The sequence below is a fragment of the Pituophis catenifer genome, unplaced genomic scaffold (assembly GCF_029215685.1).
Source record: "Pituophis catenifer annectens isolate HBS135680 unplaced genomic scaffold, rPitCat1.0.hap2 SCAF_2, whole genome shotgun sequence".
Taxonomy (NCBI): Eukaryota; Metazoa; Chordata; class Lepidosauria; order Squamata; family Colubridae; genus Pituophis; species Pituophis catenifer.
Window position 1 is genome coordinate 208,841,164 of NW_027256882.1, and position 13,997 is coordinate 208,855,160.

The 13,997-nt window shown below is 41.5% G+C and overlaps 1 protein-coding gene across 3 annotated transcripts in view; it reads left to right on the top strand.

The window, feature by feature from the left end:
- The window catches only part of PALM2AKAP2 (PALM2 and AKAP2 fusion), a 253,616-nt gene that overhangs the window by 40,067 nt on the left and 199,552 nt on the right, over positions 1 to 13,997 (top strand). For all 3 annotated transcript variants that reach the window (XM_070938551.1, XM_070938554.1, XM_070938552.1), the window contains one exon: positions 11,682 to 11,762. In XM_070938551.1, the coding sequence (XP_070794652.1) occupies positions 11,682 to 11,762 (81 nt within the window). The remainder of the gene's footprint in view (positions 1 to 11,681; positions 11,763 to 13,997) is intronic.

The following is a 13,997-nucleotide window of genomic DNA, read 5'->3' on the forward strand; positions in this document are numbered from 1 at the left end:
GGGGTAGAGATTCACCCCCTATAGACAGCAATGGCATCAGCTGACTATACCAGGACGCGGGTAGCCACAGCCACTCAGTCTTGGAAGGGTTGAGTCTGAGCCTATTTCTCCCCATCCAGACCCGTACGGCACCCAGGCAGTGGGACATCACGTCAAGGGCATCATTGGGGTGGCCTGGGGTGGAGATGTACAGCTGAGTGTCATCAGCGTACTGATGTACCCTCACCTCAGAACCACAGATGATCTCGCCCAGCGGCTTCACATAAATGTTGAACAGAAGAGGCGAGAGGACCGACCCTTGCGGCACCCCCCAAGCGAGGCGCCTCGAGGTCGACCTCTGCCCCCCTGCCAACACAAACTGCGAGTGATTGGAGAGGAAGGAGGAGAACCACCACAGCACGGTGCCTCCTATTCCTAACCCCCTCAACCGCTGCAGCGTGATACCATGGTCGATGGTATCAAAAGCCGCTGAGAGATCTAATAGGACCAGAACAGAGGAGCAACCTCTGTCCCGAGCCCTCCAGAGATCATCCACCAATGCGACCAATGCCGTTTCCGTGCTGTACCCCTGTCTGAAGCCCGACTGGTAAAGGTCCAGATAGACAGCTTCATCCAGGTACTGGGGAAGCTGTCGTGCCACCACGCTCTCAACAACCTTCGCCACAAAACGAAGGTTGGAAACCGGATGGTAGTTGGCTAATTCAGCCGGGTCCAGGGAGGGCTTCTTGAGGAGGGGCCTCACCATCGCCTCCTTCAAGGCGGCAGGAAAGATCCCCTCACTCAGAGAAGCATTTATAATCCCCTGGAGCCAGCCTCATGTTATCTCTTGGGAGACCAGTTTCAACCAGGAGGGACACGGATCCAATAAACATGTGGCAGCACTAAGCCTTCCCAGAATCCTGTCCACGTCCTCGGGAGCCACAGGATCAAACTCTTCCCAGATAATGTTCTCAAGACCTACCCCCATCTCCTCCCCTGGACTCACCCAGTCGGAGTCCAAGCCTTCCCGAATCTGAGCGACTTTATCATGCAGGAACTGCACAAACTCCTCAGCTCGACTCTGCAAGGGGTCTTCCCGCGCTCCCCCCCCCCAAAGAAGGGAACGGGTCACCCTAAACAGAGCAGCTGGGTGGTTCTCTGCAGATGCGATAAGAGCAGAAAAATAGTTAAATTTTGCCACTTTTATCGCCACTAGGTAGGTCTTGATATAAGACCTCACCAGTGTTTGGTTGGAATCAGATTGACTAGTCCTCCAGACACTCTCTAGGCGTCTTTAATGAAGCTGATGTCCTCATACTAGCAGAAGCACTGCCAACACATGTTGAGGCCATAGTTGCCAACCATGCCAGTTGGAGGACACACGGCTGTGAGAGGAAGAGAGGCCGAGTGAACCGGATCCAGACACTTCCCGGTTCCCCTCATCCCAGAAGCACCAACCTTGCCCTCTCTGCTAGCAGCTGCCCCTTCTTCCTCTCCCTCCCTGCTGCAGGTCAATCCTGTGTTCCCTGCTGCTGCCGTTCCAGAGGGCGGGGAGATGGCTGGGAGGCCAGGCATTCCCACAACCTGACTGGGGAGGTGGGTGGGAGACGGGCGATCCGGGTGGGGCAATCTCACAGCCCCTGGCCGCCCCCATCTGCTGGCAGCCACAGCAGGCAAGTCTGGGGGGGGGACAAGATGTGGGCTGGGGGAGGGGGCCAAGGAGCAGTGGCTCAATCTGGCTTGTCTTCCTCTCTGCCACCAGCTACAGCAGGAAGGAAAGGGCAGGGCAGGTGGAGATCAGGCACCCAGCCGCCAGGAAAGCCGAATTGCTGCCCAGCCCAGAGCTGCCAGTGGGAGTGGGCAAGGTGAGGTGGGGCCTGCGGAGCGCATCTGGCTTTACGTTTTCAGACCTTTCTTTCTAAAACTGCTCAAGAAGGGGGGGAGGAAGTCCCCCACCCAGCCCCTTTGTCCCTGTACATGACAGCAAATTACCAGGCGAGTGGCAAAGGCAGGCAGGCAAAGGCAGGCAAGCGGGGAAGGAGCCGGAAAGCAGCTGGGGCACAGGCATAGTGTTGTAGGCGGGGGGTGAAGGCAGGCAAGCAGGGAAGGAACCAGAGAGCAGTTGGGTCGCGGGCGTGAGTCTAGGCTACCTACCAGGTACCAGCAAAGGCTGGCGAGCAAGGCAAGCGGGCAGCCAAAGCAGACTAAGGCGAGAAAAGGAGTGGCTGTAAGAGGTGGGCGGGGTGGTGAGGGGTGAGCGGGGCAGGGCCAGCCAGTGATGGGATTTGCCGGTTCTCTGAACTGGCAGAATGTTAACAATTGGTTTGCCCAAACCGGCTGAATCCCACCTCTGGTATCAACCCAAATTCATCTTTGCCTTCCCCCTTCTATGAAAGTGATGAAACCATTAGGATGGGATGGGATGGGATGGGATGGAGCTGGAAGGGACCTTGGAGGACTTGTAGTCCAGCCCAAGCAGGAGAATCTATACCATTTCAGATAAGTGGCTGACTGTAATCTCTTTTTAAAACGCTCTAGTGATGGAATGCCCACCAATTCTGTAGGCAAGATGTTCCACTAGTCCTCACTATTGTCCTCACTATTAGGAAGTTTCTCCTTAATTCCTGGTTGCTTCTCTCTTTGATTAGTTTCCAACCTTTGTTTCTTGCCCTACCCTCTGCTGCTTTGGAGAATAATTTGATCCCCTCTTCTTTGTGTCAGCCCCTCAAATACTGGAATACTGCTATCATGTCACCCCTAATTCTTATTTTCTTTAGACTAGCCAAACCCAAATCCTGCAGCCATTTTTCATATGTTTTAGTCTCCAGGCCTTTGATCATTTTAGTTGCTCTTCTCTGAACTTTTTCCAAAGTCTCAACATCTTTTTTGTAGTATGGTGACCAAAATTGGTTGCAGTATTCTAGGTTTTGCTATGAATTTATAAAGCGGTATTAATACTTCATGTTATCTTGATTCTGTGCCTCTGTTTAGACAACCCAGGATTGTATTAACTTTTTTGGTGGTGGCAGCAGCTGCACACTAAGAAAATATAATCCCTTCTGAAATCCATGCTAGGCAACTAATATGACATTGAAATTTTGAAGCTGCTAGTCCATTTCGTTCTTTTCAATCTTGAAAGTTGTTGAATTTTATCCTTGGCTTTTTATTTGCCAGATATAATTCATTGTTTGTTTGTGCCAGTCATTTAATATCTTATTCCTAATAAAAACTAGAATTGTTTGAAATTTAAAAAAAAAGTCTAAGTAAAACATTCATTTTAACTGCTACAATTCTTCCTAAACAAGAGAGATTTAATTTGGGGAAGAAAGGCAATGTGAGTTGAAGCTGGATTTTTCATTCCCCCCCACCCCATGTTTCTGAGGTATCATATTTTTCCCATTTCTTTTATTCTATTAAGTCTGCTCCAGAACTGTCAGCAAGATTGTGTTGTGCATCTGCCCCAAATGAGCTCTCTGTCACCACAGTACTTAATATTTATTATCTTGATTAGGATAGTGTTTTATATGAGGAAAAAAATGTGAGGTAGTTTTTTTTTTTTCCATATAATGACAGATGAGGGAAGAGGAATATTTTATAGGGTGTGTGTGTTTGCCTGAATGTCTTTAAATGAGCCAGTGATAGAAAAGACTGTCAGTCTCTTGAATTAGCTGTTTTAAATTTGCGATCTGCAAATTTAATAGTAAAATGAAAGTAGTTATGAGGGGGAGGGACCAGTGCCTTATTTAAAGGTAGAAGGTTTCCTGAATTCACCATCTGTAATTATAATTTGTGCTTGTCAGCAGAATACCATATGTTGTAATTTTCTTTTCTGCTGTGTCCTTGGATTCATTTCACATTAGCATCCACAAGTCAATCCCTCCCTCGTCCCAAGTACAAACTGTAATATCATGAAGCTGCTTTCAAGGGTAAGGAGGACGTGGGATGGATGGTCCCCCACTGATAAAGGACAGGGTCAGTGCCCTTATCAGGTTCTGATTGGCAGGGAGCTTTGTAAGCAAAATTTGCTAACTTGCTTAAAAACACTTTCAAGTCTTTGGGTTAATAATGCAAAATATTGAAGAACAAGCAGAACTCAGAAGATATTGGTGTGAGTGACTTGTAGGTGTGCCCAGATCTCCTTTCTAATTGCGTTGCAAGCTAAGGCCTACAAATGGCTTCTGAACAGATTTTAGCAGTGTGATGGATGTTGTATTCCAGGGAATGAGGGATTTAGGCCGGTCTTGATTACAAGATATCTGTAGCATTCAGCCATGAGGTGAGGTCAGTTTGCCATATTCCTTTCAATTTCACAACTGATTGGCAAAGTAAATATAATGGAACTGACTCTGTTTATATAGCTAAACTGCTTTTAGAGCTAGATGTATGAAGCCAAGTGATTGCCTATTGATTTCTAGGCCAATTTCAGAATGGGAGAGATTATTATTATCTGGATCAGAACTTGACTAAGCATCTTCTTTGTTGCCAACCCTCCATCCGTACATGTTACCCTTGAAAGCTAATTCTTACTTATAACAAAGAGGCTTTTCTTGGCACTGGCATCTCTAATCAAGATATGCTGTAGTAATACACCATATAGTGTTATGAATTCTATGAATAGGATTTTTTTTTTATCTTTGTTGCTCAATCGATCAAAACGTTATTATAGTCATAGACCAGCATAAGAAGGGTAAAATATGAGCCATAATTTTACAAACTGAAAGTATAAAATGAACAAAGTTTTAAAAAATGTTTTAAAAAGGTATACTAACAAAAATCTAAAATAAACCCTGTACTATATGGCTAAATAAATCTTCGGTGCTCTTAAGAAACTATAGGTGCCACAGGATGTCACATAAGTGAAAAATGAGGGTGAACACTCTTCAGGCTTATAGTTTGTTTTGTTTTTATAAGAGATTTAGGTAAACATGCATTGCAAATTAAAGAAGAGGGGATCTCTGGGATTGTGTAATCCACTTTCTTTTTCAGCAATATTTTTAAGGAGGGGGTTGTTGCTAGTTTTAGAATACAGCAGATAATATCTGTCTTTTGCCCAGTTTTATGGTATTATGATGAACAAAATGGCTGACATCATAAACCACAGTCATTAATGTGAACTGTTGCTTTGGTAATATAACAATGCCACAGGCTGATGCAGCATCTGGAAGAGAAAAATAAAATAGAAATCAACTTTTCGTGCACTAATTTCTATATCTATAAACTGACCACTGGGGGGAAATAGATGTAGACTAGGGGTGAAATGCTCCCGGTAGTGATGGCGGCAGATAGTTCAGAAAAGTGGTAACAAAAATCCCTGCCCCCCCCCAATGCCCAGCTGAGCCGTGCAATCATCAGAGGCTTTTAAAAAAAAAATTAAAAGCATTTTTTCTACAACTTCTTCGGCTAAAAAAATGTTTTTAAAAGAAAAAAAGTCTCTGACGATCAGGCAACTCAGCTGGGATCGTCAGAGGCTTTTAAAAGACAAAAAAACCCCAGAGATTGTAGAAAAAAATGCTTTTAAAAGCCTCTGACCATCCCAGCTGAGTTGCCTGATCATCAGAGGCTTTTAAAAGCATTTTTTTTACAACCTCTTTGGCTGAAGAGGTTGTAGCAAAAAATGATTTTAAAAGTAAAAGTAAAAAAAAAAAAGTTGGCCACGCCCACCCAGTCACATTACCCCCCATCAAGCCACGCCCACAGAACAGGTAGTAATAAATTTTACATTTCACCACTGGTGTAGACATAATTGGCAAAGAGACTCGGTACTTATTAACACTTTTCTTATTTAACACAGTTTGCAAATTTTCTATGTGGTATATTTCCTATTGATTAGATTGGTATCCTGGATTTTCATCTCTTCTTAATTCTTCCAATTCAGTTCTCTTTTTCTGTTCTGACTTTTGATTTGTGTGAGTCAGGTACTTTATTGTGTTGCTCTGTCTGGAGAAGAGCACTCTTGGCTGTAAGTACTTTAGACTGAATTAACTCAGGCTTTTAAATTAGCATATTATTTTCTAAATAAGCCTTTCTCTTTTTTTACTTTCATACAAGCACCAGCCTGAAGAATACTTTCTTACAAATATTAAAGTACAGGTACTCCTCAAGTTACGATCACAATTGAGCCCATGATTTATGTTGCTAAGTGAAAGATTTGTGAAGTGAATTTGCCCCATTTTACAATTGTTTTTGCCACAGTTGTGAAGTGAATCATTGCATTTGTTAAGTTAATAACATGGTTGTTAAGTGAATCTGGCTTCTCCATTGACTTTGCTTGTTGGAAGGTTGCAAAAACTGATCACATGATCCCAGGACACTGCAACCGTCATAAATATGAGTCAGTTACCAAGAATCTGAATTTTGATCATGACCATGGGGATGCTGCAATAGTCGTAAGTGTGAAAAACGGTCATAAATCACTTGTTTCAGTGCCGTTCTAACTTTGAATGGTCACTAAATGAACTGTTGTAAGTAGAGGACTAACTGTACTCAGTAGTGTTTCTCTCCTCATGCATTCTTTCTACGTATACAAAATGCCATATACATGATATAGATTTATAGCTATATAATACTATCTGCTATCCAGGGGTGCTATTCAGCAGGTTCTGACAGGTTCTGGAGAACTGGTAGCGGAAATTTTGAGTAGTTCGGAGAACTGGCAAACACCACCTCTGGCTGGCCCCAGAGTGGGGAGGGAATAGGGATTTTGCAGTATCCTTTCCCTGCCACGCCCACTAAGCCACACCACGCCCACCAAGTCACACCACACCACACCCACCAAGCCACGCCCACAGAACCTGTAGTAAAAAAAATTGAATTCCACCACTGCTGCTATCCAATAAAAATACACCAGCAGTCACTATGGGCTTATGTGTGTCCATTGGAATAAGTATTAACACAATAATTCTCACCATGATACTGGGATTTTGGGAAATATGTATACCTGATCCAATGATGTAATGTTAGTCTTTTTTCCATATATCCATGAGACTACTAGCAATCTAGCCTGAATGTAAATGCGGTTTTAGTGACAGGAGATTGCTTAATCTTACTAACTATTATATGAGAAAAGGAATATAATATGTCTCAGAATGGCAGAAAACTGAAATCTGGCAATAGGAACAGATGGTTCCTTTCCTTTCACCAACAAGAGCAGGGAGTTTCTTGCAGCAGCTCTGAACCATGTAGGGAGCCAAGGAGTTGATTGGCATTTTGGAAGAAGATTAAGCTGCTGTTGTTGTTGTGGATGTCATGATAGCTATTTAATATCTTTGTATACCACTTCCCGTTATTACCAATCTTGAAGGAGTCTATAATCAGCAATTAAAATATGAAGTACTGTACAAATAATGCGTGTAAAAAAACCATACAAAACAACAATGAAAGTAAAGAGAAAAGCCTACTTACAGAAAGAGAAAGCCTGTAATGAAAAGGTTAAACTTCACACAAAAAATAATGTCAGAGAGAAGGTATTCCTACACAATAGTCTTTTTTCTATTTTTTGGCACACATAATATTGCATGAATTTCATGACCAACTCATTTTGTAGATGTGTTCACAAGACACAGAAATTGGAAGATAGTAACTATAGCAGAACTAAATAATAGTGCTCTGCAAAACAATTAAAGATTTTCTCCAAAACAGAGCTAAATACTATAACTAAGAATGTGCAACTGTTGATAAATACTTGTTCCTATTCCATTCAGTTTAATAGCTATAGCACTTAGCCTTATATAACAATTTACAGTGCTTTACAACCCTCTTTAAGTGGTTTACATATTGCCCCCAACAATCTGGTTTCTCATTTTACCAGCCTCAGAAGGATGGGAGGCTGAGTCAATCTTGAGCTGGTCAGGATCGAACTGCTGGCAGTGGGCAGAATTCGAAAACACATTTATACAATTTACTGCTGCCATGTCTATCCTCAATGAATCATATCTCATCAAGGTTAACCCTGAACACTTGTCCACGACTGTGAGCCCTTTAAGGTAGGCAAGATCAGAAAACAGGCACATTAAAGACTTGGAACGTACTTTAATATAATGTGGCTGAATCTTGAAAGCCAGTCAAAGCCTCTCCACTTCAACTTATTTTTTACAAAATCAAAGGTGAATTGTTTTGAGTTTCTTTCTCACATCTGCTTACCCAGAATTCAAGTATCTGTTCTCTAATGGCTCTCTGAGTCAAACCTACATTTCATCATAGATAGGTGTAAATAGATCTCCCCCTCCCAAACCTTTAGTGTTTTGAATCTGGCTTGCTTGCTGTGATTTGTGATCCGATTAGACTTGATTTGCCTATGGCTGCCAAGATCATAGCTACTTTTTAAGGTAGTGTTATGGAAATCCCATGATAAAATCCTATTTTCCCAGTAAATTGCTTCTACATAACTTACTATATTTTGGGAAACATGGTAAGAAGATTATGCAATCTCTCCTGCAATTTACTCCTTTTTTATTTTGTCCAATTAGTTGGGCTGAACAATAGTGACCAGCCCACGGACATCAAGTGAATTCTGTGGTGGTTTTGAGAGTTGACTTAGTTGATCTCCCTAATCACTTCCATATGACTGGCTAGTTAGTTGCCCAAGTTTTCTGTTTTTGGAATTAAATTGTTTTAATTACCGGTTAATTACCTGGATGTTACAGTGTGATGAATTTGCAACATCACTAAGAACTGACAGCTGATCAGAATTGACAATCACTAAGCAAGCAGAGATGTTTCAGCCAATCAGTATTCAATATTTATTTATTTATTTATTTATTTATTTATTTATTTATTTATTTATTTATTGTCATATTTATATGCCGCCCTTCTCCCGAGGGACTAGGGGCGGTTCACAGAATAAAACAACCCAACAATAAATAGAATTAAAATGTTAAAATCTGATTTAAAAACCCCAAATCCCCCAAATTAAAATGCATTATGCATTTTATTAAGAAAACACATTATTTATTAAGAAACTGTATATATCCCCCCAATTCACTTGCGGTGACTCCAGGCAGTTTACAGAAATATAACCCCAGATTCAAAACCCTATAAACCTCTATCCCTCTGGCAACAAGAATCACTTGATGGGTTGTATATCACCCTGGGCTCGCCAGACCCACTGGCAAAACCAGTGAAAGAACATTAAGGTGGAGGCCAATCTTATCTCTGCAGTGAATATGTTCCACAGGAAGGGAGCCACCACGGAGAAGGCCCTTCTTCTTGGTCCCAGTAGATGGACCTCCTTAAGAGAAGGGAACTATATTTTATCCTGCTTCTCTGCTTTGGTGGGTGGGGTAGATATAGCTGGAAAGATGACCCTTGAGTTCCTGTGCCCCTCATACCACCACATCAGTTTTAAGGCAAAAAAAGAAAGAAATCCTCCCTCCCACTAAGATAAACTAAAATTGAAAGTGATTCATTTGCTTATACTGGTATATCAGTTGGCACAACCATTCTGGATATTGTCCCCTTTATTCAGTCCTGCTAACCTATCATTATCCTTGCAGACCAAGAATAGGGGCAGTCAGCAGAAAACTATATCAGCATGAAATCTGTCCCCATTGCCAATCCCTTTCCTATCTCCCCCGTGCAAGTTCTGACTTATTGCCAATGAGGCTGTCCTGATTATGCATGATAAACAAAATGATTGGTTGATTCTTCTGGCTTGACAGTCCTCCCTCTTCTGCATGTCATTAGCCACTGGAAGAAATACCCATCAGTCACATTGCTGCAGCTGGAATGGGATGGATCGGACTGCAGGGCTCTGTCCATCACCTCCAAGTTTCTTTCTGTGCTGTTCTTTCTCTTCCTCCTCCACCCCCTTTCTTGTAATCCATGCTGAATGAAAATGTAAAATAACCTCCATGTAAATCAAAATCACAAAGGGAACTGAGTCACAGGCAGCACTTACCGTATTTAGGATTTCTCTCTTCTACTTTTCTCTATGTAGGCAACAGCTGCCAACTTCTAGACCTCTCCATGCTCTGGGGGTTGGGAGCACTGGCATTTCCATAATTTGCAGTTTCTGTCTTGCACTAAACTGGTATAGGTTGTAGATATAATACTACTGGCTGAGCAGGGTTTTTTGTGATTGCATATTTCTGAGAAACCAGTGGCTTGATGCTGTTGCATGGAGCTCTTTTGAGAGGCCATACAGGTAGTCCTTGACTTACAACAGTTCGCTTAGTAACAGTTCAAAGTAATAGCGCCACTGAAAAAAGTGACATGACCATTTTTCACACTTATGACTGTTGCAGCATCTCCATGGTCACACAATTTATATTTGGATGCTTAACAACTGACTCATATTTATGACAGTTGAAGTGTTCCAGAATCATGTTGATAATCTTTGCAACCTTCTTTCAAACAAAGTCAATGGGGAAACCAGATTTACTTAACAAACATGTTACTAATTTAACAACTGCAGTGATTCACTTAGCAAGTGGGGCAAGAAAAGTCGTAAAATAGGGCAAAACTCACTTAACAAATTTCTCACTTAGCAACATAAATTTTGGGTTCAATTCTGGTCGTAAAGTGAGGACTACCTGTAGTGGAATAGCAGGAGGATGGGTTGACCAGGGAGCAGCAGCTGTTAATATTGATTAGTTAATAAACCAATCAAGGAGAGAAGCAACGTAGAACTAAGGAGAAATTTCCTGACAGTTAGAACAATTAATCAGTGGAACAACTTCACTCCAGAAATTGTGAATGCTCCAACACTGGAAGTTTTAAAGAAGAGATTGGGCAACTGTTTGTCTGAAGTGGTATAGGGTTTCCTGCCTGAGCAGGGGTGGGGTTGGACTAGAAGACCTCCAAGGTCCCTTCCAACTCTGTTGTTCTGTTTAAATGCACCCATCGGCACAATAGGCACTGCTCTGATACCATCCTTGGCTTGGAACCCAATTTTGCCTTCAAAATAAAATACAACAGATGTTACCCACTTTGTTGTTGCTACCAGATACTGTTGACTAAAAGAGGAAAATGCTACCTTAAGACTGAATGTAAGGATATCTAAGAAAGACTGAAATATGTCTTGCATGTGGGCTGGGAGCCCAGACAACACTGTGGGATCATGGCAGGAAAAATAAGCTGTTGGGGAATGTTTGTGTTGCATTTAGGTATAGATTAAAGGAGAAGAAAAGAAGAAAATAGATGAATAAAGGCGATAGTGAAGATACTGGCTTTATGGAAAGCCAAACCTTATCCTTCCCAAATTATTCAAACTGAGATAATAATTGATCCAGGGATAGAATGCCCTGTAAGTTAATCTTACCCTTATACTGATTTTATCTTATATGTATCTCTACACTATTACTAGCCCTACTTTGCTCTGCATGCATGTTACATTTTGTAGGAGATGCAAGGCACAAGGGTTAGGATTTGTGCCTTTAACTAGGTTGTTAAGCTTTGTGCCTGCTGTGTCTCCCCCCCCTTCCCCCGGGACTCTGCTCTTCGTTGCCATTCCCATAGCTGAACTTGAGAAGACCCATCTTTCTCCTCCTGAGTGAACAAGACATTAGTCCTTAGCTGACATGCTATTTTTGTGAAGATGCTGTTTGTGTGAGGTAGGTGACAAGCTGGCACGGGTGGATCAGGTGGCTTCTCTAACCGAAGGGCTTGGCTTGCACATCCACTCGTATGAAAAAAAACACATTTGAAAACCTTTGCTTCTCCAGTGACAGACAATTTCTCTTCTGCTGCTTTTTGTCTTTGCTAAGGAAAAAAGGAAAAGGCAGACGGAAATAGAAGGGAAGAGACAACAGCTCGAGGACCAGATTCTTCAGCTGCAGCATTTCAAGGTAAGGGCTGATCCTGGATTGACCAGAGCTCTTATGTTTTTAGACATGCAAATCACACATTTGGGTAGCTGGGAAGAACCTGTTCCGACATGAAGCAGTCTGCATTGCTGGAGTCTGTGTCTGCTCTAGCTAATCAAATCCTTACCGGGTCTCTCTTCTGTGTGCGATTCTCTGTTAAAATACCATGTTATTGAAAAGGATGGAGCAAAACAGATGAGGGAAGGGGGAGGGCATATACAGCAGGCACCAGAATTTGGCTACCGGTTTAACAATTTACAACATATCCCTTGAATTGGAACGGATGTGGATTTGGGTGTGTTCACTGCATTGCTTAAATGGTTCTTTTCCCAGCTATGCAACCACAGAGGCTGCTTTTGTGTGCTTAATTATGGTAGTACTTGATCTCTATGGTTGTGTAATGGGGTGTGCGTATGTGTGCAGGTGTGCCTAAAACCGCAGAGCTATTCAAGGGGTATATGCAGTCCATACAGTGAAGATTGGACCTAATCTGCATTTATACATTAAGGGATTCCCAGTTGAAAACTTGAGATTGTATGCAAAGAACTGTATATTGATACTGTATATACTGTGAAATATTGTATATAGGTACATAGGACAGATTAATCCAGGACTACCATATCTGAACTACAGAATGTTGGGCAACCAACAGTTTTCTATATCTCTTTGCTTCCATCTAGTGATTATCTGGAATTTTGCATCCCTAATATGAATTGATGTATTTATCTATAGATGTAACTAGTTTGTATTTACTAACTTGGATACTGCTGAAAGTCAGATGCATGTTGAATAAGATCACGATCCATGGTAGTGCAACTGATTTTCAAGCAGGACATCCCGGGTTTATGCTCCAGTACCTTATGTGGAAAGGAATAGATGGCAGCTTAAAACAAAGATTCTTCTCAAAAAGCTGGCTGCTAGGCTAAACCTATTTTGGGGGAGTTTTAGATGTTTCTAATCATCTTTTATTCTACAAATCTTTCTCTTCTAAACAAATTGTTCCTAATATAACAGTTTAAAATTCTGGATATTTTAGCCTGGTCAGTGCCAGAAAATCCTTCACTAGCACTTCTGAGCTTTTCCGCTGAAGCAGAGGGAGATGACTAATAGATTAGATTACATGTATACTTAGGTATAGTGGAGGACTTGTACCATTGATGCCTTGTATTCTACAATCTGGTTATTGGGCATAAACCTACCCCCACAGTGTGAGGCTATGTAATACAGATAACTTTCCCCTGTGTATTTTTATGCAATCTGTGTCTGTAGGAGGGACAGGTGTCAAAATAAAGTAGTTGGAAATTGTTGGAAATAACGGCCACTTGTACTTCAGCCTAGAGCTGCTGAGACAACATTTGGAATTTCTGGGCATTTTCTAGTTTTTCTAGAAGAAACATACCTTCTTTGAATGGTATTTTCCCCCATGTAGTCTTATTTTGGGGGCAGCAACTAATTTTTACCCCTCCCCTCATGTCATTCTATCTGAGGGATTGTGAAGTGCAAAAAATGGTGTGGTGCTGGCCTCCCAGCACAGTTGCTGCTTCTGCCATTTGCACTGGTATTTCTCCAAGCAGCTGGGGTAATATTGCTTATGCAGGATCACAGTGGTTGAGACAAGCCATGTGTTTCGTCAATAAAATTTCCTGTCACCATGAGGGAATTATGTTCTTGTTCAGAGATTGCAGCCACCTGTGCTAGACTTTTTAAAAGATCAGATCACGTTTTAATAGGAAAAGCAGTGTTGAATGCTTGTTTAAAAACAGCCTTCCCTAATTGTTAACCTCCAGATATGTTGGACTTGATTTCTATAATCCCACAGCCAGGTTGGAGAATCAAAAGAGAATAGATTAAAATGCTTTTATTTATTTGTTTTCCAAGTCAGCCAGGTGGTGCCATTTGAAAGCTCTTATTCAAGGACAGGACAAATTTCAGGAAACTCTTTTAACTCTTAGCTAACACAGATCAGTGTTGGGCTATGCAGTGCTACAGATCAGGGTGGATAAAAATCAATGATTTTTTTAAAAAAATCAAAAAAATAAGATTTTTTTTATTTAAATCGGATTTTTTTTATTTAAATCGGATTTTTTTTATTTTTATCGAATTTATTTTAATAAAAAACTTTTGAGGTAAAAATCTATTGTAAGATAGTTTTCTATTTAAGATACATAAATAATTTAGTTTATTCAGCATGAAATGGAGCTTAGTTATGTAGCATGA